The sequence below is a fragment of the Arvicanthis niloticus genome, chromosome X (genome assembly GCF_011762505.2).
Source record: "Arvicanthis niloticus isolate mArvNil1 chromosome X, mArvNil1.pat.X, whole genome shotgun sequence".
Lineage (NCBI taxonomy): Eukaryota > Metazoa > Chordata > Mammalia > Rodentia > Muridae > Arvicanthis > Arvicanthis niloticus.
This window is the reverse complement of record NC_047679.1, coordinates 1359071-1385983: the sequence shown is the minus strand read 5'-3', so window position 1 is coordinate 1385983 and position 26913 is coordinate 1359071. Positions and strand designations below refer to the sequence as shown.

Here is a 26913-nt window from a genome sequence, read left to right as displayed (position 1 = left end):
TAGTTTGCAGCTCTCTGATGGCTAAGAAGACGAGAACCTTAGTATATACTTATATGTCAGTTGCACATCTTCTTTTGAGGACTGTCTCTTCACATCATTGACCTATTTATCCATCAGATTGCTTGGTTTCTTTTTCATAGTTTTCCTAATGTTTAATGTGTTATAGATATTATTCTATGGCCAGCTGTATAGCTGGAGAAGGTTTTCTCACATTCTGTGCATGTGTCAGAGGATAACTATGAACACAGCACAACACATCATAAAGTTACTTAAACTATTCTGAGAGTTTATTTTGCAGCTCTTATTGTAACTCAGTTATGCAGCTCCTGAACATGATGTTTGTAGATGAGAATATGAAGTTGCAATGCAGAAAGGTTGGACATGCCCACTAGACTCTCTTTTGATTGAATTTTTTCTTTGTTGGGCAGAAGTTTTTAATTTCATGCAACCCCATTGGTCAGTTCTTGGCTGTATTTCCTAAGCTATTGGAATCCTTCTTCAGAAAGTCCTTGCATATAACTATATCTTAAAGGGTTTACTCTCTTTTCTTCTTCCATAATTTCCATAATTCCAGGTCTGTACATCAGGCCTTCGATGCATTTTAAATTTATTTTTGTGCAGGACAAGAGATATGGATCAAATTTTATTCTAGGTGCAGAGATTCAGTTTTCCACCACCATTTGGTTAAGAGGCCTTCTTTGCTACAATGGTTTTTTTTTTTACTCCCTTTGTCAAAATTCAGGCAACTATAGCAGCATGGGCTTATTTCTGGATTCTATATTATATTCTCTTATTCTATATGGTTTTTTGTTTTGGGGGCATGTTTGTTTAATGTGGTCTCTCTCTCTCTCTCTCTCTCTCTCTCTCTCTCTCTCTCTCTCTCTCTGTGTGTGTGTGTGTGTGTGTGTGTGTGTGTGTGTGTGTGTGTGTGAAAAATTAAGTCTGGTGATACTTCCAGAATTGTTATTTCTGCTTAAGATTGCTTTGACTAATAGTGTGCAAGATTTTATAGAGGTGCTCAGTTCTTAAAAAATGAATGACCAGGAAAGCAACTGTTGAATTGTGGGCAAGTGTACTTTTAATTTTCTGAAAATACACCAAACTCTTTTCTAGGAGAGCTGTACACTTTTACATTCCCTCCGGCAATATATGGGCTCAAGTCACTTCATTTCCTCAAGGGTACTTTGTATTGTGACCATGCTGCAGCTGTTTTAAAGCGTACATAGTGGCATCCCATTATAGTTTCCATTTGCATTTTCCTGATGGCTGGTGATGTGGAACGTGTTTTCAAGTGCTCATTTGCTATCTATGCCACTCCTTTTGGTAAAATGCTGGTCCAGATGTTTTGCCCATTTCTAATTAGACTTTTAAACTATCTCAAAGGGCTATTTTTATATTTTCGATACAAGTCTTTCATCAGAAATTTGGTTCCAAGTCTTTTCTCCCACTGTCTATTTTGTCTTTTTATTCTAAGATGTTTTGAAAAGTAAATGGTATTTATTGCAATAATGCAATGCTGAGGACTAAGCTCAGGGTCTCACACACAAACTAAGAAAGCTGTCTACTGCTGAACAGCACATCCAGCCCCAGAATGCTTTTCGTGTCCCTCAAATGTATGACTTCTTCCTCCTACCTTCAGACCTCTTTCAATACATCTGCAGCCTGGCTTGTTCTTATTCATTCTTTTTTCCTTGTTTTCAAACTCTGTTTGTTTGTTAAGACAATGTTTCACATCATAACTCTGTTGCCTTGAGCCTATGCACCCTACCTTGTTCTTACCATGGCAGCAGTCCTCCCACCGTGGCTTCTTGACTGCTGAGATTATAGGTGTGAGCCACCATGACAGGCTTACAAAGCCTTTTAAAAGTCTTGTGATTTCTCCTGATCCTGCCAGACAGGCTTTCTGAGAACCCAAATAACGATTTTTTGTATTATCCATTCTTCTGATAAAACTATAAAAGTGTCTCTCTCTATGCCAGGGACTTAAAGATATTGGGTCTGCAAAGGTGAAAAGGACTTAAGAGAAAAACATGAAAACTGTGAGATTTAAATAGGTCTGGGAAGACCTCTCTAAGAAGCTGAAATTTAAGTTGAAGTTTAAAAGGCCATAAATCTATAAAGGTTCCAAGGTAGGAAAGAGCCTGACATCATGAATATGACCAAAGACCAGTACAAGATGGCTGGAGAGATGGCTCAGTGTTTCAAAGCACTTGACACTCTTCCAGAGGACCAGGGTTTAATTCTCAGCACCTACATAGCAGCTTACAACTATCTTTAATTCTAGTTTCGGGAGATTCAACAACCTCGGCAGGCACCAGGCATGCAAGTAGTGCTCAGACATATAAGCAAGCAAAACACCCATACCTAAAAAAAAAAAAAAAAAAAAAAAAAAAATTAAGAAAACAGAGCAGTGTGGCCCAAGCACTTTCAGAAAGGCCAATTGCATTGTCGTTGAAATTTATCTGCACTTAGGGCCACACTCCTAGCCCTGCTACCAAAAACCCAAGAGATGGACATTGATTGAAGAATCTCTTAAGGGAAAGATTTTATCTCTCAAACATTATTAATTTTGATAAGTCTACTTTATCATTTTTTTCCTTTTGTGGACAATCCATTTGATATCATGCCTAAGAACTCTGCACAATCCTAGGTTCTATACATTTTCTCCTATGTTTTCTTTATAAAACTTTTATATTTTTATTTTGCTTTTAATTCTATGGTTCATTTTGAGTTTTTAAAAATATGGGGTATAAAATTTAAATCAAAGATTAGTTTTTGCTTATTGTCTTAGTGTAGGGGAATTTCTCCTAATTAATTGATTAGCTAATAAAGACCATAAGAAGCTAATCGCTGGGCTTTCTGGTCTGAGAGAGGAAGAGGGGACACAGGAGGAAGGGACAGCCCTTTTTCACCGCAGAATACTGACTTCCAGGCAGCTATGAGAGTCTTATAACCCACACCCACAGTGACACACCTACTCCAACAGGGCCACACCTTCTAATAGTGCCACTCTCTGGGTCCAGCATATAAAAACCATCACACTTATGAATATCTAATTGCTCTGAAGAGGGAACTTAAGGGTTCTTTGGAAAGTCAGTTGTGTTGGATACTGTTTTGCTGGGGCAAACTCGTGAAGGAGTGTTTTCCTGAAGTGGACACAGGTAAAAGGCTAAGAAGGCAGTCTCATGAAGGAACGCTTTGCTGAAGCAGACACAGAAGAAAGGATGTTCTGCTAAAGCAAACACATGAAAGGACACGTGATGAAGGATTCTTTGCTAACAACACACATGTATTAGTTGACCTTACGCTGCATAATTGAGCTCCGTTTTTCAGGACTCCATAGAGAGAAACACACCAAAAACCTTCTAGTGGTGTGCTACTGCTTTTTTGCCCCTTCCTAGGACACAGGCTGATTGTCAGAATGATGTTAGCTGGCACAGATGCACGTGCTGAGACAAGACCGGTGCTGAAGCAAGACCCATGGAGGAAATGTGATGTTTGGAGGGAGTATAAAAAGGACTCAATGGCCAGTGATGGAAGCTGAGTTTGGCTTGCTTGTAGGGCTAGCTGTGCAGCACTTTTTGGTCTTGAGTCTTTGCTGATTTCCACTTCGCTGAGAGGCACAGCAGAGAACTTCTCCTGGCATCCCTCTGGGTCCCTCCTGCTGACTTGCCAGGTAGTGCCACCACTGCTGGTTCGTGTTTGTTATCCTGACTCTATGAAACAACTGGTGTATCCATGAAGTGTTTGGGAATGGATTGAGCTGCTATTGCTGACCTGTGAAATAAACTACAGATTTCCAGACAACACAGATGGGAATTGCTCCAAAGAACTATTTCTAAACAGGTCCACTTTCCCTGTATCCTTCTTTTCTACTACCTCTGGTGGGTGGTGGATTACAAGGGATGGTTAAAAACCATCATTAAAAATAAGACTTTAAAAAATTAAAGTTGCACTGCTCTAACATTATTTGTTGAGAAGATGAAAAGATGATTCTTCCTCCTATATACTTCATCTGGACCTTTGTAAAACAGCAGCCATACACTCAAGGTCTAATTCTGGCTTCTCCATCTGCTCCATTGACTGGGAATCTGCCCTTCTAACATTAGTTTCAATGGTTCTTCCTACTTTACCCTCCCCCCCCCCAATGTATTAACCATCAGTTATCAGTTTTCTCATTTCCCCTTCCTCTCTTTTTTTAAATATGTATTTGTGTGTGTGTGTGTGTGTGTGTGTGTGTGTGTGTGTGTGTGTGTATTAATTTTGCCTGCATGAATATGTATGCTTCATGTTGGTGCCTGGTGCCTGGTGCCTGCCAAGGCCAGAAAGAGTGTCTGATTCCCTGGAACTGGAGTTATAGGCATTTCTGAGCTGCCATGTGGGTGCTGGTATCTAAAGCCAACTCTTCTTTGTGCAAGAACTACAAGTGTTCACAACTGCTGAACTATCCCTCCAGGCTCTTTTTATTATTATTTTTAAATAAAACAATTTATTTTAGGGGGAATTTAATACACTGTCACTGTATTATAACTTAGTCATTGATCTTGTAGCTTGGTCAATGTAAGCTGGTTCATTTTCAGAAAGCTGTTGAGAAATCAGCTCTTGATGCACAGGTTTGAGAGGGGCTTTTTGAAAACTCGGCAAGTTCCTTCTATATAGTGAAGTAGAAACTTAAGGGTTCTTTGGAAAGTCAGTTGGATGGTATTTTGCTGGGGCAAACATGTGAAGGAACATTTAGCTGAAGTGGACATTGGTGAACAACAAAGGCAAACTCATATGAGAAGGAACATTTTGCTGAAGCAGACACAGGAGAGAGGATTTTCTGCTCAAGCAAGCACTTGAAAGGACATGTGATGATTTTGCTAACAACACGGTTGTATTGGTCCACCTTACATTTTGTAGTTGAGCTGCGTTTGTTAGGACTCCAGAGAGAGAAAATCACCAAAAAATTTCTGGCTGTGTGTTGCAGTTTCTTGCTGGGCTGATTGTCAGCTGAGGCCGACACATGTGCTGAGGCAAGATACGAGGTGAGGCAAGGCACGTAGAGGACATATGATGTTTGGAGAGAGTATAAATAGGACTCAGTAGACAGTGTTGGAGGCTGAGCTTGGCTTGCAGATAGAACTAGCTGGGCAGTGCTTGTTGGTCTTGAGTCTTCCCTGATCTTAGCTTGAGAGAGACACAAGTGAGAACTTTTGGCATTCCTCCTGGTCCCTCCTGCTGACTCATGCCAAGGTGGAGGCCTGGTTGTCTCTGCTAAGTAGTGCCACAGCTACTAATTAGTGTTTGCTATCCTGACTCTACTGAACTGAACTGCTGGTCAGTGAAGTGTTTGTGAGTGGATCAAACTGCTGTTACTGACCTGTGAACTGAACTACTGATTTCCAGACAACACAGAAGGGAGTTGCTCCAAAGAACCTTTCTAAACAGGTCCACTCCCCCCAACCCCCACCCGTATTCTTTCTTTTTCACTACCTCTGGTAGGTGGTGGGCTAAAAGGGAGATTAAAGTGTTTAAGAACCATCATTAAAACTGGTTTTGAAAAAAAGTAAAGTTACAGTATAGTTGCAAAAGCTTTCTTCATTCAGATAACATTTTTATCAGTTGCGTTTGTTTTTCTTAAGATTAGTGGTATCTGCTTTTGTTTTGCTTTTTTTTTTTTTTTTTTTTTTTTTTTTTTTTTTTTTTTTTTTTTTTTTTTTTTTGCCTTGAAACATTTTTGGCTGGCTATGTGAAATAAATTCTTGAATGTCTGCCCTTTAATTTGTTCTTGGCCATTGTCACACCTTGGGGAGCTGGTTTTGGTTTTGGTTTGGGTTTGTTTGTTTTGTTGTTGTTGCTGTTGTTGTTTTAAGTGCCTGTGCAAGTGTGTGTGAAGGCCGTGAAGGCCAGAGGAAAACTTCAGGTGCCATCTTTTAAAATGCCATTTATCTCCTTCAAAGGGTGCTCTTTCATTGGCCTGGGGCTCACTAATTAGGCTAGACAGGCTGCTGATCAAGCTCCAGTCTATCTCTGCCTGCTCAGCACTGAGATTGTAAAGCTTCTCTCTGCACACCCACCATGAGTTTTAGAGATCAAACTGAGGTCCTTATGTTTACAAGGCAAGCACTTTAGGGATTCAACTGGCCCCAAGCCCTAGTTTCTGTCCTTTTCCATGTATTTTAAAATAAACCTCTAAATATCTTTGATGGAATCTGACAGGAATTTGTGATCTTAGACATCTGTTTGGATGAATAAATATCTTTTCATTTATTTTGAGATAGAATATCTCTGTATGCCACAGGCTAGCCTTGAATTCCCAATCCTATCTGTACTACCATAGTGCTGGGATTACAGACAAGCACCACCACACCCCGCTGAAACTGTCTTTGAATCCACTGACAGAGTACACCTCTCTATTGTTTTAACTCTTGTTGGGATTCTTTTGATGATATTTATAGGTTTCAGGACAATTTGAGTTATAGTTATTTAAGTTACTGAATGTAGTATGAATTTTAAATTTGATATTAACATAATCATTTCTAATTTAGAGAAACAAGATGTATTTTTAAAAATTATTGATCTCATGGCTGGAGGGATAGCTCATTGGATGAAGGGCTTGCTACTGAAACACTTTGATCCTCAGCACAATGTAAAATTGAGCACATGGCACATGTCTGTAAGCCCAGCTCTGTGACAGCAGGGACAGGATTATCCTAGAGGCTCATTGTCCAGCCAGCCTAGTTGAAAATGTGAGCTTTAGGTTCACTAAGATAGCCTTTGTTAAAACATAAAGTGGAGGGCTAGAAAGATGGCTCAGAAGTTAAGAGCACTGGCTGTTCTTCCAGAGTATCAGGGTCTAATTCCCAGAACCCACATGTCAGCTCACAACCACGTATAACTCCAGTCCAAGGGGATCTGACACCATCTTCTAGCCTCTGCAGACACTAGGCACTCATATGGTAAACTGACAGACATACAAGCATATAAATCATAGTTAAATAAATAAATAAATAAATAAATAAATAAAGCTAATAGAATTAGAGATCGGGTGTCAACTTCTGACTTCCTCATGTGTGTTTCCAACTGGGAACTTATGCTACACACACACACACAAACACACTGTTCTTTTATTTTGAAGACTTGCTACATTCTGTTATTTTACTGTTTAAAATCATAGTATTTCTACATATATCATCGTGTCACCTGCAAACAGGAACATATTTTTCTTTAACTATGGTTTTTCTCATTCTGCCCTTATTGCAGTGGCTAAGACTGTGTGTTGTCCTGAATAAGAATCTGGCTTGTCCAGTGGTAGTGAGTTATCACCCAAGAGTGAAAAGTGCAACATCCTTTTTTTATTTTTGATCATTTTTAAGGATTTATTTATATATGTATGTACATGAGTGCTCTGTTTTCCTGTGCCTCTGCATGACAGAAGGCGGCATCAGATTCTATTATACAAGGTTGTGAGTCATGAAGTTAAAGCTATCGTGGACTAAATAGTGAGACTCTCTTTTCAATAATTGAATTAGGTTAGTTGACTAATTACATGAAGAAAAGTCCAAAAAAGTTCTTGAAAGCAACTAGAGAGCAATGACATTATTTATGGGACAATGCATTGGATTTTATACCTGAAAGCATGTGGGAAATGATGGAAGTCAAACATGTTTTCAATGATGCAAAGAAAATAAGTGTCTGCAGAATAGTCGACTGATTATATCTGCCAAGACAGAGTAATCAGCCCTTAATAATTCTGCATCATTAGGTCTGTCAGATGTTCCTGGGCCAGAAGGCTGAAGATTTGATGCTCCAACATTCTGTAGTATAGGGAGTGTCCAGGTGTCCAGCAGTCTCTATAAATTGGCTATGTTTTAGAAGTTGTTTCGTGCTTCCCATAATTTCAGTTAACTCAGTCATTCTGGATTTCTGATGGGGTTGAAAACTTATAGTCTCATACCCAATCCTTGCTATTACTTTGAGAGAAAAGATTTGAGTGGATGGTTTTCAGCTGACATTCATTCTAAAGCCAAGAAAAAAAAAGCCAGGTTCAGGACTAAGTCTTTTATTTAGGAGAGATGACAGAGGTTCTGCTTACTTGACAAAATGATGGACTGGGTATTAGGTCTATCTTGCACCTTACTGACATAAATTGGTATAGTTATGTTCTAACTGTATTTTGAGAGAAAAGTTTTATTTTAACAGGAAGGGTGATATGTAGGAGGAGCTAAGGTGGGAGGAGTAAGGAGAGGAGGAGGAGAAGGAGAGGAGGAGCTAGGTGATGAGAGAGAAAGAGAGAGGGGGGCCAGACATGGAGGCAGATGTTCACATGTCTCCGCCAGTCAGAGATAGTTGATATATCTAGGTTGGGTATTAGGTTACACTTCTGATTGATATTGAGCATTACCAAATTTATAAAGCCATTGGTTAACATTTAAAAAATTGTATAAAAGCAAAAAGGAGACGGGGGTATGGGATAGGGGTTTTCTAGGGAGGGGAAATGGGGAAAGGGGATGGCATCTGAAATGTAAATAAAATATCCAATAAAAAAATAAGTGTCAACCTAAATTTCTGTATCCCATAATAATATGCTTGGGTTCCATGAAGGAGGAAGGAAGAGAAGGACAGAAGGGAGAATAAGGAAGAGGAGGAAAGAAGAAGAAAGTGCAGTAGATGAAAATGGCTTTCAGGTACCGTTAAACATACCCATAATCTCAGTACTCACAAGTCTAAGGCAGGGGAATCTTGTTTGAGTCATTTTAGCAAGCCTTTCCTGGGAGTACACTGGCACCCCACTTGGTTACAGCCAGGATGGGGGTTGCTGACTGTGCTGGCTAGTTTTATGTCAACTTGACCCAAGCTAGACTTATCTGAAAGGTTTCTTAGTTGCTATGATGAAACACCATGCCTGAAGCAACTTGGTACCACCCACAATGGGCTTGGTCCTCCCCCATCAATCACTAATTAAGAAAATGCCCTACAAAACTGCCTACAACCTAATATTATAGAGGCATTTTCTTAATTAAGGTTCCCTGGAAATATAAACTGAAATAAATCATTTCCTGGCTAAACCCAAGTTGCTTTGTTCACAGACTTTCATCACAACAATAGTGACTCTAATTATGACACTGTCTTAACATCCTTTCTTCTCGAATTAGGCCTTTGTTAACAGGGTCATGGTGCTTGATTTCTGCTTTTATGAGATGATTCTTTTCTTTGTCCTTTGGCTAGAGATAATGTTTGTTTTATTGTTTGTTTGACTGTTTGTTTATTTGTCTTGTCTATGACTATTGATAGGTGCTCCTGGGCTGTTGGCTTCTTTAGTTCCCATTCCACAATAGAGTGGAGGCACAAGAAAACAGGGAATGCATTGCTTTGTTGTTCCTTCATTTTCAAGGTGGCTAATAAGTCTGTGTCTTCTGGATTTGACTTACACATTGTGAGAGGAAAGTGCATCTGCTCCATCTCGCCTGGAAATAGAAGCCAGCCAACCTAAAAGCTTTTTCAATGTTTTTTGAGAAAGGGTCATGCTCTGTAGCCCATGAAGGCTTCATTCTTTGGCCCTAACTTCCCAAATGGATTAATAGGTGTATATTAGCCAGGGCTCTCTAGAGGGACAGAATTATTATCACACTAATTAAATGCTCACACTAGTTGTTGTTCAGCTAGATGTCTCAGTTAGTCTTCAGTATACACTGGAATCCAAAAGAGGTAGGGTCTGATGCTAGGGAAGGAATGGACTTGCCAGTGAGAGGGAGGTTAAGCAGACACAGATCAAAAGCTTCCTTCTTCCATGTCCTTACAGGTGTGCCCGGATGCTTGGGTTTTAGTTCATTCTGGATGTATTTTATATGTATGGGTGTCTTGCCTGAATATCTGTCTGTTTTGTGAGCTGCAAGATGGATGCTGGGAACTGAACTTGGGTCCTCCACAAGAACAAGTGACCCACACCCAGTTTTAGTTTTTTTTTTAACTACATTTTGATTGTATGTTATGAACATTGTGGATAGGAGCATGTGCATGTGTGTACCTCAGCATGTGTATGGATCAAATTCAGATTGTCTTGGCACTGGGCCATCTAGACAGCTCTTTAAAAAAAGATGTATGGATGGATGTATTTATTTATTTATTTATTTATTTATTTATTGTACAGTGCTCTGCCTGCATGTATGCATGCCTGCAGGTCTGAAGAGGTCTCTAGATCTTATTATAGATGGTCATGAGCCACGTGGTTGTTGGGAATTGAACTCAGGACTTCTAGAAGAGCAGTCAGTGCTTTTAACCTCTGAGCCATCTCTTTAGCCCCTGGTGAGCTCTTAATATGAGCTTTTATTATACATTTCTAATCATTTTGAACAGGCTTTTTCCCCAGATTCTGCAGCAGTAGTTTTGGGTTTTTTTGTTTTGTTTTTGAGATAAGGTTTCCCTGTCTTATAGCCCTGGATGTCCTGGAATATAATATATATAGAGCAGCCTGACCTTGATCTCAGAAATTCACCTGCCACTTCTTGGATTAAAGGCATGTATCCATGCCCAGCATCAGTCATTCTATTAAACTGGTAGATAACTTTACCAGATTAGAAAATGCCCCATTTCATACACTTCTTATATCAGAGCAAAGGCCTCCCAAATCAAAAATCTGGTTTCAAGATCAGGCATATTCAAGATGGTAGACACTTGAGAAATGTCACCTCATGAAACTAAAAAGCTTCTTACAGCAAATACATTGTCATCTAAGTGAAAGGGGGGCTACAGAATGGAAGAACATCTTTAGCAGCTGTATATCTAGTAGAGGGTTAGTATCTAGAATGTACAAACAAATGACAACAAATGCTGGCATGGATGTGGGAAAGGCAGAACACTTTTTCACTCTTAGTGGGAGTATAAACTGGGGTAGGTTCCTCAAAAAATTAGAAATATATCTATAACATGATCCAGCAATACCACTCCTGGACATATTTCCAAAGGAGTCTATATCTTACTACAGAGACACTTGGTCACCCATGTTCATTGCTGCTCTATTCACAATAGCCAGGAAACAGTCTAGATGTCCATTAACAAATGGATGGAGTAGATAATGAAAATGTGGTTCATATATACAGTGGAATACTAGTCCACTCTAAAGATAAACTATAACATTTACTGGTAGGTGGGTGGAACTGAAAATAATCATTCTGAGTAAGGTAATCCAAATGTCACATGATCTCAGTCTCGCTCCTCTCAATCTCTCTCTCCTCCCTTCCCCCACTCTCCTGTCTCTTTCATGTATGGATGCTAGACTAGAACCTTTAGATAATAGTACCCATAGAAGGCAGAAACTAGTAAGGGGCCAGAAGGATGCTCTCATGGAAAGGGGGAATAGGATATAGGTCTGAAAGGGAAGAGGGTATAATGGAACAGAAAGAGTTAAACAGGGTGGGACGGGAAAGAAGAGTAGAGGTGGAAAGTATGAGGAAGGATAAATAACACCTAAGACCTTTGAAAGAACTATATGGTAATTAGTACTGGGGAAGCTTCCTAAAACACATCCATATACATATTTTAAAGGGGTTTAAATAAAGTTACCCTGTATAGGAGACTCTATCTCCCCTGGACACCATAGGCTGTCAAATCAGAAGCCCCAGTACTAGGTACAGATCATCTCTTCTGGAGTTGTTGGACAGTGGTGTCCCACAGATCTCCGAAAACCCTTCAAGCCGATGTCATTGCTTTTGGTTACCCTGCACAATTTGAAAGTAAGATCAGATTGCTGAAGATACCACATACCCGAGTCATAGGAAATTGGACAAATCAAACCAGTGCCAACCTAGGGCCTTCATTCCCTACTGGATAGTTTTCACAGTACTGGAAGAAGATTCTCTGCATGCAACCATGGGAGAAAAGCCATCAACACCCTTTCCCTTCCATCTATAACAACTGGCCTAACAAGATATGCCCATTGGTGCAATAGAGGCATAGGTGTTAGGAGAGTGAGTTCTTTCTGACTAAAGCTGGCTCTACAAGACACAACCCATGCCTGGCATCACTAACTGAGATAAAAACTCATGGTTGGCTAGGTCATAGACTCTAGAGGACAACCTAGCACTAGTATTCTATGGGAGTGCAAAGATTGTAAAATCTAGAGGGAAATGTCCGTAGTGAAGCAGTGTTTGCCCAACATGACAGTGAAATTCCTTATGTGAATTCACAGCAGCTCTACCTGCATGCAGAAGACCTGCACAAAAACAAGCCAGAGAAAATCCCAGAATGGCTGGGGGAAGGGCTCACAAACCCTCACCCCTATCTAAGGATCTAACTGCTGGGAGGACAGTCAGTTTTCTTCAGGAATGTAGATTTCAGTAGATCATCCCACACCCATGCAGAAACTAGCAGCACCAAACAGACTTAGTATGTATAAAAGAAAAAATAGAGAGTAGAAAAAAAGAGAGAATATGAAGTTGAATGGGAAAGGGAGGCATTAAAGGGGAGGTTTGGAGGGGAAGGAATATGAAGTGGGTTTGACTAAAATACAATATATGCATGTGTGAATGTTAACTAAAATCTTTTTGAAAAAGAAAAAAAACTTAATGGCAGAACTAGCACACTTGCCCTCACCACTGCTGCTCACAGACAGTGGCTCAAGAAATGTGTTGAAATGAAAGAAGAAAAACTTTCAGATGCAATAGGGGTAAACAGTTGGGCCTGTTGTTGCTGCTGCTGCTCCTCCTCCTTCTCTTCCTCCTCCTCCCTCTTCTCTTCCTCTTCCTCTTCTTCCTCCTCCTTCTCCTCTTTCTTCTGCAACTTCTTCAACTTCTTAGACTTCTTCACTGGCTGATTGTTTGTCAGCATGATTTTTTTTGTTTTGCACATATGAGCCAGTACACAGAGAAGGATGGGTGGTTACATGTCTTTTACCTAAAGATGCAGTTTGAATCCCAGCTCTTTCTCCATCTGCCCAGCATGCCTTGGAAAGCTTTTTTATTTAGCCTCCTTTTATTGAAAATATATTCTTTGCTCACACAATATATCCTGATTATAGTTTCCCCTCCCTCTGCTCTTCCCAGTCCCTCCACACCTCCTCTCCCCTCCTTTTCTGTCTCTCATTAGAAAAGAGCATGACAAAATAAAAGATAATAAGATCATACAAAATAAAATAAGATAAATCCATCACATCAAAGTTGAACAAGGCCAACCAGCAGAAGGAAAAGAGCCCAAGAGAAGCAAAAGAATCAGAGACCCACTTCTTTACACACTCAGGATTCCCACAAAAATACTAACGTGGATGATATAATATATACGCAGAGAACCTGCTGTAGACCTATGCAGACCCTGTGCTTGCTACTTCAGTCTCTGTGAGTTCTTATTAGCTCTGCTCATGTTGATTTAGAGGGCCTTGTTCTCCTGGTATCCTCCATCCTTTCTGGCTCTTACATTCTCTCCGACTCTTCTTCTGCAGCATTCTGATTGTGGATCTCTGTATTTGTTGCCACCTGCTGCATGAGGAAGGTTCTCTGATGCTGGCTGAATAAGGCACTGATCTATGAGTATAGCAGAGTATCATTAGAACTCATTTTATCACTACTTTTATAAGTTTTTAAAGGCAAATAGTATTTGGTTTTACCCTAAGTATCTGGGCTATCAGTCAGTAGCTCTCTATCAGATGTATACTTGGTAAAAATATTTTCCCATTTTGTAGACTGCTGCTTTTTCTGAATGATGGTATCCTTGGCAATAAGAAGGCTTTCCGTTTCATGAGATCCCATTGATTAATTGTTGATCTTAGTGCCTGCTCCATCTGTGGTCTGCTCAGAAAGTCCTTTCATCAAACAATGAGTTCAAGGCTATTCCTCACTTTCTCTTCTATCAGGTTCAGTGTATCTGGTTTTATGTTGAGGTCTTTGATCCACTTGGACTTGAGTTTTGTGCAGAGTTGTACATATGGATCTATTTGCATTCTTCTACACAGAGACATCCAGTTTGAACAATACCATTTGTTGAAGATGATGTCTTTTTTCCAGTGTGTGTTTTTTGGCTTTACCAAAAATCCAGTTTCCATAGGCCTGTGATTTTATATCTGGGTCTTCAATTCTATTTCATTGATCATTGTGTCTGTTTTGTGCCAATGCCATGTATTTTTTTTTATTACTATAGCTCCAAAGTACAACTTGAAATCAAGAATGTTGATACCTCTCTTGCATTGTTCAGGATTGCTTTAGCTATTCTGATTTTCCTGTGTTTCCATATGAAAGTGAAAATCATCCTTCCAAGGTTTGTGAAAGATTATGTTGGAATTTTGATGGGGATTATGTTGAATCTGTATTTGATTTTGGTAGAATGGGCATTTGGGTTTTTTTTTTGTTTTTTTGTTTGTTTGTTTGTTTGTTTGTTTTACTATATCAATACTATTGAACCATAAGCATGAGAGGTCTTTCAATCTTCTGATATCTTCTTCAATTTCTTTCTTCAGTGATTTGAGGTTTATCATACAATTCTTTGATTTACTTTATTAGATATTTTGTGTTATTTGTGGCTATTATGAAGGGTGTATTTTTCCCTGTTTTCTTTTCCAGTCTGTTGATCATTTCTTAGTCTGTTTATTATTTGTATATAGGAGGGCTATATCATTGTGTATAGGAAGGCTACTTATTTTTGTGAGTTAATGTTTTTTTTTTTATGTAGCTACTTTACTGAAAATGTAGGAGTATCAGTTGTGGAAACATTCTGGTGGAATTTTTAGAATCACTTATGCATATTATAATATCTACAAATAGAGATACTTTGACTTCTTCCTTTCCAGTGTGTATCCCTGATCTCTTTCAGTTATCTTATTGCTCCAGTTAAGACTTCAGGTACTGTATTCAATAGGCATGAAGAGAGTGGACAGCCTTGTCTTATTCCTGACTTTAGTGGAATTGTTTTGATTTTTCTCTCCAGTTAAGTTGATATTGATAATGAGCTTTCTGTAAACTGCCTTTATTATGTTTAGGTCGGTGAAAAGCCTGTTCTGCATCTAACAAGATGCTCATGTGGGTTTTTATTTTTGTTCAGTTTGTTTATATAGTAAATTACATTTATTAATTTATGTTAAACCATTCCTGAATCACTGGGATGAAGTCTCCTTGATCTTGGCAGATGATTTTTTTATGTGTTCTTGGATTCATCCTGTGAATGTGTTATTAAACATTTTTACATCAATGTTCCTAAGGGAAATTGTTCTCTAATTCTCTTTCTTTGATGGGTCTTTATGTGTTTGAGTATCAGGGTAACTATGGCCTCATGAATTTGGCAATGTTCCCTCTGTTTCTATTTGTAGAATAGTTTGAGGAGTGTTGGTATTAGCTCTTCTTTGAAAGTCTGGTAGAATTCTGCAATAAAACTTTCTGGCCCCGTGTTGTTTTTTGTTTTGGTTTAGATTTTTTTTTTTTTTTTTTTTTGGACTGGGAGACTTTGAGTATTTCTATTTCCTTAGTGTTAGAGATCTGTTTAAATTGCTTATGTGATCTTGATTTAACGTTGGTAAGTGATATCTACTGAGAAAATTGTCCGTTTCTTTTAGATAGTTTCAATTTAGTGCAGTACAAGTTTTTTGAATATGAGCTAATGATTCTTTCGTTTCCTTAGTGTCTGTTATGCCCCCTTTTATTTATGATTTTGTTAATTTGGATATTTTATCTCTACCTTTTAATTTGGATAAGGTTTTGTCAATCTTACTGATTTTCTCAAAGAAACAACTCTTTGTTTCATTGATTCTTTGTATCATTTTTTTTGTTTCTATTTTTACTGATTGTAGCCCTGAGTTTGATTATTCCTTGCCATCTACTTCTTTCTGGTGTGTTTACTTCTTTTTCTTCTAGATCTTTCAGGTAAACTGTTAAGTTGCTAATATGAGATCTCAATGTTTTATGTAAGGACTTAGTGCTATGAGGTTTCCTCTTAGCACCATTTTCATTGTGTCCCATAAGTATGTGTCTGTTGTATATTAATTTTCTTTGAATTATAGAAAGTCTTTGATTTTTTTTATTTATGAATTGAACCATTTTTCATTCAGTAGAGAGTTGCTTAGTTCCTGTGAGTTTGTAGGCTCTCTGTGTTGTTGAAATCCAGCTTCTATCTGTGGTGTTCTGATAAGATGCCTAGTGTTATTTCAATTTTCTTGTATCTGTTAAGACTTGGTTTGTGACTGAGTATGTGCTCAATTTTGGAGAAAGTTCCATGAGGTGCTGAGAAGAAGGTGTATTCTTTTGTTTGAGTGAAATGTTCTGTAAATATCTGTTAGGTCCATTTGGTTTATAGTCTGTTAGCTCTACCATTTCTCGGTTTAGGTTTTGGTTTTGGTTTTATTTTTTGAATGATTTGTTGACTTGTTACTGACAAGAGTGGAGTACTGAAGTCTCCCACTATCAGTGTGTGTCAATATGTGTCTTACGCTGTAGTAGTGTTTCTTTATGAATGTCAGTGTGCTTCTGCTTAGGGTATAGATGTTGGTGGATTTTTCCCTTTAATGAATATGTATTATCTTTTCCTATCTCTTCTGGTTAGTTTTAAAGTCTATTTTGTCAGATATTAAAATGGCTACACCCTCTTGCTTCTTAGGTCCATTTGGTGTTCTGTATGGTTTTTGTACCTTGATAGACATCTCCTTTTTGTTTTGTTTTTTGAGACAGGGTTATCTCTGTATAGCCCTGGCTGTCCTGGAACTCACTCTGTAGGCTAGGCTGGCCTCAAACTCAGAAATCTGCCTGCCTCTACCTCCCAAGTGCTGGGATTAAAGGTTTGGGCCACCACTGTCCAGCTGATAGACATCTCCTTAAGTTAGAGAAATTTTCTTCTATGATTCTATTGAAAATATTTCCTGTGCCTTTGGCCCATGTTTCATCTCCTTCGTCTGTTCCTATTATTCTTAGATTTGGCCTTTTTATACTTTCCCAGTATTCCTGGATGTTTTAGATTTGACATTTTCTTTGACCAATGCATTCCTTTTTTATTGTATTCTGTTGGTGAAACTTGCCTGAGTTCCTAAATTTTCCATTTCCAGATTTCCCACAGTGTGGGCTTCCTTTCTTGATTCTATTTTCAGTTTTACATCTTGAACTGTTTTATTCATTTCTGTCCACAAGGAGCGCACAGCAGAAGGTATTCTACAGAGCTGGAGATAAGACTGGGTATTGATTGTACTTGTAGAAACAGAGAGAAGTGAAGATCTGCAGTAGTTCTCTGCTTTCCTTGCAGGGGTGGCCTGTGTGTTCCCAGGGAATACCTGCTGAACTTGGGGGCTAAGGTAAACAATGAGTTGGGAAGGTGTTTATGGAGTGGGAGAGCTCTGTGGCATCCACTGGAAGTGGGAGCATTGAGGAAGGAAAGCTGCAGCAGGTGTTCTACTGAAAAGTGGCGGATTAATGTGGGGGAGGGGTTGGATTTGGACAAGCAGAGGAAGAGGTGAAGATTTGCAGATACCCTACCTGTTTCCCAGGCCAGAGTTACAGAAAGCTCTTGTCAACAGACATCCCACATTGGTAGCTGTTTAAAGCACAGCAATAGTTGCAGAGGGGCCTGTATTACCTTCTCTTCAGCTTCACTAAACACCCCTTCACATTTTCTCCTTGTCTGTTTTTACAAACCACATATACTAGGTAATGATTCACAACATTTAATAATATAACTTAGATAAAGAAAACTATAGTTTAAATCACCAAGGTTCAATAGACTGTGGATTTCTATGAAGGTCAAACATCCTTTGTTTTTTCCCTTCCAGGTCAGTGGCCATAAACAGGTGAGCCCAGCATGCTGCACCAACACTGAAGAAGCTGTGCAGTGGAGGCAATCCATCACACTGTCAGACACTGGAACTGATTTGGTACCAACTGCTGTGCAAATCTGCTGGTCAGGAACATCACAAGCTGTTAAGTAATGACAGACACATTGGCTGAGATCAAGTTTCCAGAAAGGAAGTGACAGTGCAATGTGGATATTTGTAACCACAAAATAGGAAAAGCTTTACTTCCCAAGCTGAACTTGGCTCAGCTTGAGCCCTTTCAACAAGGCATCCTCACAACAAAGAAGAGATGTGATCTGGATCCATTTCACATCAGCAGATGTCTGGACAAATCAATGTGAATAACGTCCAAGTGCAGTTATGTCTATCTTGATTAAATTACTTCATATTTAAAAAAAAGTCTGGCTCGTATTGTTTCCAAAAGGCCTCATCCAGCTCTCCTTCAGTTAGCAGTCATCCTGTAGAACCATTTTCTAAACAGTTTTCTCTGTTCAGTAGGAGAATTGTAATAAACTATTTTTTTTTGTTTTCAAATTGTTATATCTAGTGGTTTTGTAACTCTGCAGTTAAATGACTGTAGCATCATACATTAGTATGGATTTGGAGGGAGGGCTAAGAAGATTTGGGTAAGTGGCTCAATTGTCTGAATTCAATAAAGATGGTCTATATAAAAGTGGTATAAGAACCATGAAGGAAACTGTATATAGGGTTTAAGAATTTTCCTTTTTAAATTGTATTTTATATGTGTGGGTGTTTTATCTACATGTATGTCTGTGTGCCATCTGCATGTTCTCATGAAGGCCAGAAAAGGGAGTTAGATCCCTTGGAACTGGAGTTACAGATGGTTTTAAGCTTCCATATGGGTGCTGGGAATCAAATATCAGTCCTCTGGAAGAAAAGCCAGTACTCCTAACCACTGAGCAGTCTCTAGACCACTTGGATTCAAGAATTTCAGCAGTCATCCTGTAAGAAACTATTAAGTTACAATGTCATTTATATCCTTCCGTCTCACAGATTCATGTTGCCAACTCCTAGTGAGTATTCTTCAGGGTTCTGCACTGAAAGCCTGTGAGATTCTTAGTGGCAATAGGAGTCCTAGGCTAAGGTCAAGTTTAAACTATTTCTTTAATTCTAAAAATCTCAAATGATGGTACCATTAATTTTGCAGACCCAACTGTCAACGCTGTCTGTGCAGTTGAAGCTGGTCTCAAACTTGTCCCTGCCTATTAAGTGTAGAATTACAGTTGTGTACCAGTATGTCCATATGACACCCTATTCTTCTTTTTCCCTAAAGCTTTATGTGTATGTGTGTTTCCCTGTATGAGTTTATGTGTACTACATTCGTACAATACTGGCAGAATCCAGAAGAGGTCACTGAATCTCCTGGAACTAAAGTTACAGGTGGTTATAAGCTGGTCTGTGTGGGAGCTGGGAACTGCTTCCTCATCTTCTGCAAGAGTAGTAAGTGCTCTTAGCCACTGAGCCATCTCTCTAACCCCCATGATACCCTATTCCAAATCTGAAATTTAAGATTATCCAACTCAGGGATTGGCAAGGGTTTTCTTACTAACAGGTCAGATAATAAACAGTTCAGGCATTATGTGCCATAGAGTCTGTATCATGACTCCTCAGCTCCCTCTCTGTAGCATAAAGCAACTCTAGATAGCATGCTAAGCAATTGCTGTCATGGATGCCAATAAAACTTCATTTACAAATACAGGCTATGGGCTGGATTTGCTTAGGGTCCAAGTAGATCTTGCCAACTATGGTTTGAATGAATCCACCAAGGGAAATGGTTCCAAAAAATGAAGTAACTGCTCAGTGAGAAAAAGAAACATGACAGAAATAAGATCACTGTGTACACATACTAGAGGGCATTCTGAAAACACAAAACACATTAGCTCAACCAGTTAATCCTTTTATTTTGAATTTTGTAAAAAAAAACACACACACACACAAAAAAAAAGCTTAGAGAAAAACATGTAAAGTATCTGTAAAGGACAGGAAACATGAGGCTAGCTTTACAATAGCAATCTCAACAGCTCTAGGAAGGCAGGAGTAAACGGGGAGGGGCAGAGAGCACAGCGAGGCTCTTGCAGTTTCCCTATTGCACATAAAGGTTGCAGATAATTCTACATCTTTAATTTTCACAGTTAAAACACACTTGGTTATCTTCTATAAAATTCTCCCCAAATACACTATGTCAGCTCTCTATAAAAAGTTCCCCCAGAAAGTCCCATCATTGCATGTTAAATTCTCCCTATTCTACTTTAGGAAATTTCTTTCTATATAGTCAATGAATCTTTATGGTCTTCTCATTTAATTATTTTAGTGAGCATAGTAAAACGTGCCCAAAAAGGAGGATTAGGTGGATTTAGGTTAAAAAGTAAAGAAAACCTAGGAGGCAATGGTCCTACTGTGAAGTTACACTTTAAATGAGTGCTTTTATTTAACTTATACATCCACAGATTGACTACCCACAAAACAGAAAAGCATCCTCTGTTCCTCCAAGGCCTGTAAGTAAAATCATCACAGTCATCCCTGGACACCCATGCAGGTAGTTATCCATGAACACCAGGACAGTTGGTTTCTGAAAGTGCTTTCAACCACAAACCTTCAGTGCTTCGTGCAAGTCTCTGCTTCCTTTCAGTTTCAAGTTTTTGGTTTTGTTTTGTTTTTTAGCACACACAGACCCAGACAAATTTTCACTGGCCAAGAGTGGAAGGTGAACTGGGACATTTAGATATTCTCTTGTGTCCTTCTAATGATGATGTGAAAAGATGCCCTGTGCTGTGTACTCTCATCTCTACTTCAGGTCTTCTCAAAGAGCAGCACAGCAGACAGACCCTCCTTGTAATGTTCCCCAGTACTCGGGTGGACAGAACATAGCTGCCCATATGTTCCAAATGGGCCATAGTTATAGCATGCCCTGCTTAGAAAAATAAAATGAACATTAAAAAAATGATTTTGCTCTTCACAATTTGTCAGAAATTGGTGTTAAGATGTATCTTCTAATTTAATAAATGTCTATAAAAACTAGAAGTGGGAAAAATTTTGTTTTTAGGTCCTGCTTTGAGAGTATCGTGAAATAATGGTTTTATGGTTTGACACACGCACACTCATTCCTTTGATACTCCTCTGTGGATTGTTCAACTAGCTTTTAAAGGGGGTGGTCATTTTAGGTATCAAAGAGATAGAGGCAGCATTCAGATGTGTTGTTTCTAACGTAAACTCTTGGCTACTAAATTCAACTTACTACATCAGAACACAGCAGCTGATGCTAGCAAGCCAGAGTCTCACTTAAAAACAACAAAAGAGCTCTCATTCAAAACCACAGGAGAGGGTCTGCCCTACCTTAATCAAGTCAACATCAAAAGGCAAGTGTGAGACTGTCAAACCCATGGGCTCCACTAGAACTATCAACTCAGCAAGGTGCTGCCCTAGCAGCACTACCCGCAGATGACATTTTAGATAGATGGTGCTCTCGGTTCTTGGCTACTTTTATTCTCTTAGAACTCATACTGAGAATAAGGCAGGTACACAAGGATGGTCTGCACCTCTGGTGAGTTGCACAATTGTCTTCTGATCTCAGTTGGTGTCTCTTTCTGTACCTGGGAACCGGTGGTTCACATTAAATATCTGACATGATTACATTCACTTCCACTGAGAACAAGGCAAAAGAGAGGCTGTGCCTGAGCAAATATGAGGCAGATGTTTGCCCTGGATGGAAATGCTCACTTACAACTAAGATAAGGTTTTTCTCAAAAGAGATCTTATTTGTCTATGGAACCGCAAGGCATTTGGAGGTCTAGGGGGTCCAACCTAGGGTGCACCTTGCTGTTTCCTTGATGAGACACTTGATATCATAGTGTGATTTGTTTGGCTCCAAGGCATCATAGTCACCCAAGGAAGTACCCTGGATGACTGGAGTTGATATGCCCAGTCTATGGTGCTGCTAGGAAGAAACACACAACCTTCTTTACGTGTAGGATTTCCTTGTCTAGAAAGCTTGGGATTTCCAGGTAGTTCCCACAGAAGGGTTATGAAAAGGAATGAGTGGGTTTTTATGTTCTCTCTGTCAGAGCTATACCACTGCTGGTATGTGATGATGGTGACACCCCTCCCATGCTGCTAGCAGTAAATGGGGCCACTCTTACTCTGTGGAATAAGACATGGGGACTAAAACAAGACAAAGTTTGACTACAAAAATGTACTACTAATTTAATTCCATATTGAACTGAAATGACAGCTTCCCAGCATCCTTGGTATCTGACTACTCAGCAGCTTGATTAGTCAAAGACAAATCCTCCCTTTCCTACCCCCAAGTTGTTGTCATGAAGATGACAAGTTTGAAAGTGCTTTACGTGAATATACAAATCACTCTCTTCTCTCCTCCAAGTCTCTTGATTTTCATATACAAGACAAGCTTGAATTTTGAAAAACAAGCACAAAATTCTACAGTGGCCTAGTCTACATTAGTAATCAGCTTGGGTTTATTTTTGTCACTAACAATTACAAAGTAAACAATCACTTAGCGAGTGAGTCATTCCTTCAACTAAGCTTCCTTTCAAACAGGATTCCTTATAAACTTAATCCAAAAGGCTCTCAACCCTTCTGCATTCCATTAGCTGTCATCCCCCTCAACTCAGAAGGAACAGGTGTGAAGGGTGACTTGGATGACTTCCTCAGACAAACCTGACCATTACTCAGCAATTCCAGTCTGCTCCCAGACAGCTGGCTTTGAAGTAGGCAGTTTCTGGGCTTTGAGGCATCCCACTTTTCTTCATGCAATCTGGGGACACCACTTTAGTGTAGAACCTCTTCTACATGTAGCTGCACCTTTGAGGGACTCCTGAAAAGTCCGGATGAGTCTCCACATTTTCTAAGCAAAGATCAGGACCATGTTTCAAAATAATTCACTTTCATTCACTGAACAAAGACTCAAATAAACAAAATCCTAGTTTTTTGTTTCAGCAAATACCAATACTTTCATATTTTACTATGTCAAAGTAATGAAGATTATAAGACCCTTTAAGAGAAACACAACAGAATTATGTTAAGACTAGGCTGCTAAGAGGGTTAAATAGGCAATGTTACTAGTGATGTCCTAGTGTTTGTGGGGCACTATTTTTCCCTGTTTGCAACAAGGAAAACCACACCACATTATAAAAGCATCTTTTAGAAACTGGGTTACCAAAACTGCTAGCACTGTAAGACATGGGAAGAAACTTTTTTCATGATTTCTCTCAATACTTTACCTACTTTAAGAGTAGGTAATGTATGATAGATAGCTCATCCAGAAAGACATTTAAACTAAAATGCTACATTTCAAACCATGTCCCTACTAAGCTGGTTCAGCAGCCTCTCTACCCAGAAAATGACGTCTCTTTGCATGGCACTCAGCATTAAGACACATGAATTCCTAAACTTTTAGAAGACAGAATTTTCTACCAGGATATGTTCCATTGCTTCGCTCCCTTCTCCTTATGTAGCAACTGATACCACATGTATGCATCAGTTCAATATCTGAAGTTCTACCTAGGTCTTAAGACTTCTACGGGGCACAGCTGGCCTCATCAGGCAGAGTGAGTGGAAGTCCACAGTGCTAGAGGAGCAGGCAGCTCCAGTGTGTACTGTTTCCTTTGGTGCCTGAACTGCTTATAGAACTACAGAAGGTGGTGCTGACTCTGCGGCTCTGGGGCCTTGATGGAGATGTTTGTATTACAGCAGCCATTCTAAGAGTTTCATTGCTATAATGGGCTCATCAGATACCCTAGTGATGGAGACTGGATGAATGGATAGTTTCAGGTCTGATGACAGAAAGCAAAAAGAGATATCTCAGTATACCTAGGAAATAAAGATGTCTCAAGCAAGCAAATGCCTTTCTCACTTAGTATATACAGAATCGAATACTGACCCATCCATATCTTCATCAAGAGTTGAGTACTTTTAGTTTTCATTAATTACATGGGAGAATCCAACAGTAAAAGAACAAATAGAGAATATAGTTTCTCTTTTAAACTCTCTGGGTGAGCTACTTGTCCCTCACGCAGAGAAACCTTGTATCTTGGGAAAATGTGAAAGCACAGACTCTGAAGCTGGGAAGTGCTATGGGTCATCTGCAGACCTGCTAAGCAATTCAGGGGGCAACTAGAATCCTCCGGAGGGAGACTTCGGGGGGTGGGGGGGGCTAATGATGAAGGAACAAGAAGCTACTGAAAAGGGAGAAAGATGATGTACAGAATTTACGAAGTCATGTTGCAGGCTAAGCTACCCGGTACAAGCATACAGAGAACAAGAGCATGACTATATAAAGGCCTGTGCTCATCAACTTATTATGAATGAAAAGAATGAAAATCAACCACAGCCGTTATGAATTCTTTGAGGAGAACTGATGTAAACATAGGCTCCCAGAGAATGGGCCAAACAGAAGTGAGGTACAAAGAGGAAACTATGATTATGAATATCATCAGCAACAAATTCTAATGGAGAATGCTGAATTTCTTCCCCTCAAAGGGAAACGCAGAGAAACAGCAGATGACACAGGAAATTACTTGACAGAAGACCATACTAGGGAGATGACCAGACTGAGCATGTAGGGCCTTTCCCATAAAATCTTGAGAGAGCAGCTTTAAAACACACAAGGAAATGGTGGAGAATATTGAAATTATATAGAAAACTTGATAACCAAGTCACACAGTGTATGCTGAGAAGATTTGAATGATGAAGCTGTATTTTCTTAAGACTATGAACATTCAAGAAACTCAGGAAGCTGGAGTTAGAGATTCAGCAATGGAAAGAAATGATCAAAAGAGCGGCCTTTCCAGCAGCTGCTCACTACTGCTTACGATATGGCTACTACCTCAGCAGGAGGAAAAGAACTTTTAGACAAAAGCTTTGCAGAACTAGGGTTTCATCTGGGACTGGAGAAAAAGCCAGTTGGTTAAAGTAACATTTTAAAACTAGTACTGTCTTTGACCACTAGAACTCAGATGGTGTGAAGCTTTGTAGTGCTTTCTGGAGAAGCTCTGATTTGGACTATCTTAGGGCAGTTCATTGTCCACAGCAAAGGAATCCCCACAGTGTGTCCAGAAGCTCTCCAGTTTGCAGGATGAATCTGACTAAACCTCGTCCTTCTTCACCTTCTACTTCAGACTTTAGGCAGACATGATCCTATCTATTGGAACATAGCTGAACATATCAAACATAATGCCTGAAGAAAGTAAACAAAGTCAGGAAGAAAAGGTTCAAAACTCAGAAGTGGATCATGGCAGCAAGACCTGGTCCATAGTAAGGTTGCTACAGTGGATGCTCCTGGACCAACACCAACCCACACACAAGGAGATGACTCATCTTTGATTCCTGGAGTTATCAAATTTCACAAAAGAAGGTGTGGTCAAAATGCCAGTTACCTAATCCTTTAAAAAAGTCAGATTTGGAGTTGTTTGTTTGTTTGTTCGTTATCTTGTTTTAATTTTGGACTTTCCTATCTATCCTGAAAGAGCAGAAATACTAACTTATTTAAAAGGATATGTATTTTTAGTAACAAAAGTTCAGGTTGAAACAAAGCACCAGAATGATTTTCATCTTCTAGGTGTTGAAAATAGTAGCAATGGGAAAGTAATTATTATAAGTATTAAACTTTTTGTCCTAAAGATAGTTGGCATTGGAAACTCAGCATTTACTTGAACATCTTACATTAAAATCTTTTTCCTCAAACTATAGTCTATAGCCTCTTCTGTTTCTTCTTGCTGTCTTCTCTTCCCCAGATAACAGCAATATCCATGCTATCCTAAACCCTGTGGTAGACACACCTCAGTCCATATCAGTTACCTTCTAGGTAGTGGGCTCACATGGTAGCCTCAAAAGTCAAAGTGAGTATCGCCATGGTATCATCAGCAGTTTCCCAGTATCTCCTGCCCTCCATTTAATTAAAACAGAAGAACAAAACATGATTTGCCTTTGGTTTTAAACACTTCAGTAACTCTTTTATAGAGATTCCCACAGAAGGAACTAGACTTCTCCCCCCACTGCCCCCACCACATTGAAATGCTCTGGGAAAACCCCTGTGCGCGCGCACACACACACTTTTTGCAGTGCTGGGAATGGAACCCAGGGTCTGGTGAGCTGTAGGCAAGTACTATAGTACTCTCCCACTGAGCTAAGGCCCTAGCCTATGGACACGCTTCCTAATCCTCAGTCCAGGGGCAACATGAGTAGAACAGGCAAGGCTGTGACAGGAGGATGCAGCTATGTAAGTCATCAGAGCCAGAGGCTCCACTGTCTGGTGCAATTGTCAGCATCTGGCACCACTGGAATTCTGATCTGTTTCTTTTCTTCACTGTCATTTGTCTAACTTGTCCTCCCAACTTGATGCTTCTTGAGCCAGCTAGACTGACACTATAAGCATAGCGATGAAGCCCCTTATCCTGCCCCACCATGCTCAGATGCTACAGGAGGATGAAGTGAGAGACTATTAAAGCATGCTATTGTTTTGTTTAACTCTGAAACAGTGTACTACTATATTAAAAAGTGAGAATAGGTCTGCATTTGTCTTTAATTTAGAGACACTTCAACTTTTCCATCTGAGTCTTAGGTTAAGTTTTGAGTGGTAAGATAGTTTTAGGCCCCATTGAAACAGAAGCATTAGTTTTAACATGGTCAATGCAACACATCAAACACACTGGGGCATTTGGCCATCCTCACCCTTATGAGAGCCTCCCTGATCCCTCAGGATTTACAAGTAAGTCATGCATTTTCCTGCAGTGGAAACACGAGGGGGGTTCCCCGGCTGGAAACCTTCTGCTCTCCCATTCCCAGGTCTCGCTCAAGCACTTCCTCGGAGCTGCTTTTTGTTCTCCTACCACACTCGAGACTTGTGGAGGCTGTGTAGGAGCTTGAGGAGCCATTCGCTGTCACGGTGCTATCTCCATAGGTCAAGGTGAGGTCACCTTCCGTCAGGATGAAATCAGAGTCATCTTCTCTCAGAGGCTCTTGATTCTGAAAAGGTACAGCAAACAAAAGGGAGACCTGAGATTTTCCAGAGCTGTGGCCAATGTAACCCTAAATTCTTATATCAAAAAACCAAGGACTTGGGAGGCTGTAGAGATGGTGGAGAAGTTGAGAACACTTGCTGCTTTTACAGAGAACCCAGTTCAATTCCTACCACCCAAATTAGGCAA

The 26913-nt window shown here is 39.6% G+C and overlaps 2 protein-coding genes across 3 annotated transcripts in view; one reads left to right on the top strand and one right to left on the bottom strand.

The window, feature by feature from the left end:
* Positions 1 to 19633, top strand: part of Chst7 (carbohydrate sulfotransferase 7) — a 34234-nt gene extending 14601 nt beyond the window's left edge. The window contains exons 2-3 of one of the 2 annotated variants that reach the window (XR_013105922.1): positions 17188 to 17236; positions 17711 to 19633. The gene's annotated coding sequence lies outside the window, so the exon portion shown is untranslated. The remainder of the gene's footprint in view (positions 1 to 17187; positions 17237 to 17710) is intronic. The other variant, XM_034485491.2, reaches the window with a different exon arrangement.
* The window catches only part of Slc9a7 (solute carrier family 9 member A7), a 153118-nt gene continuing 145838 nt past the window's right edge, over positions 19634 to 26913 (bottom strand). The window contains 1 exon segment of the mRNA XM_076918567.1: positions 19634 to 26731. Within this exon segment, the coding sequence (XP_076774682.1) occupies positions 26480 to 26731 (252 nt within the window). The 3' untranslated portion in view covers positions 19634 to 26479.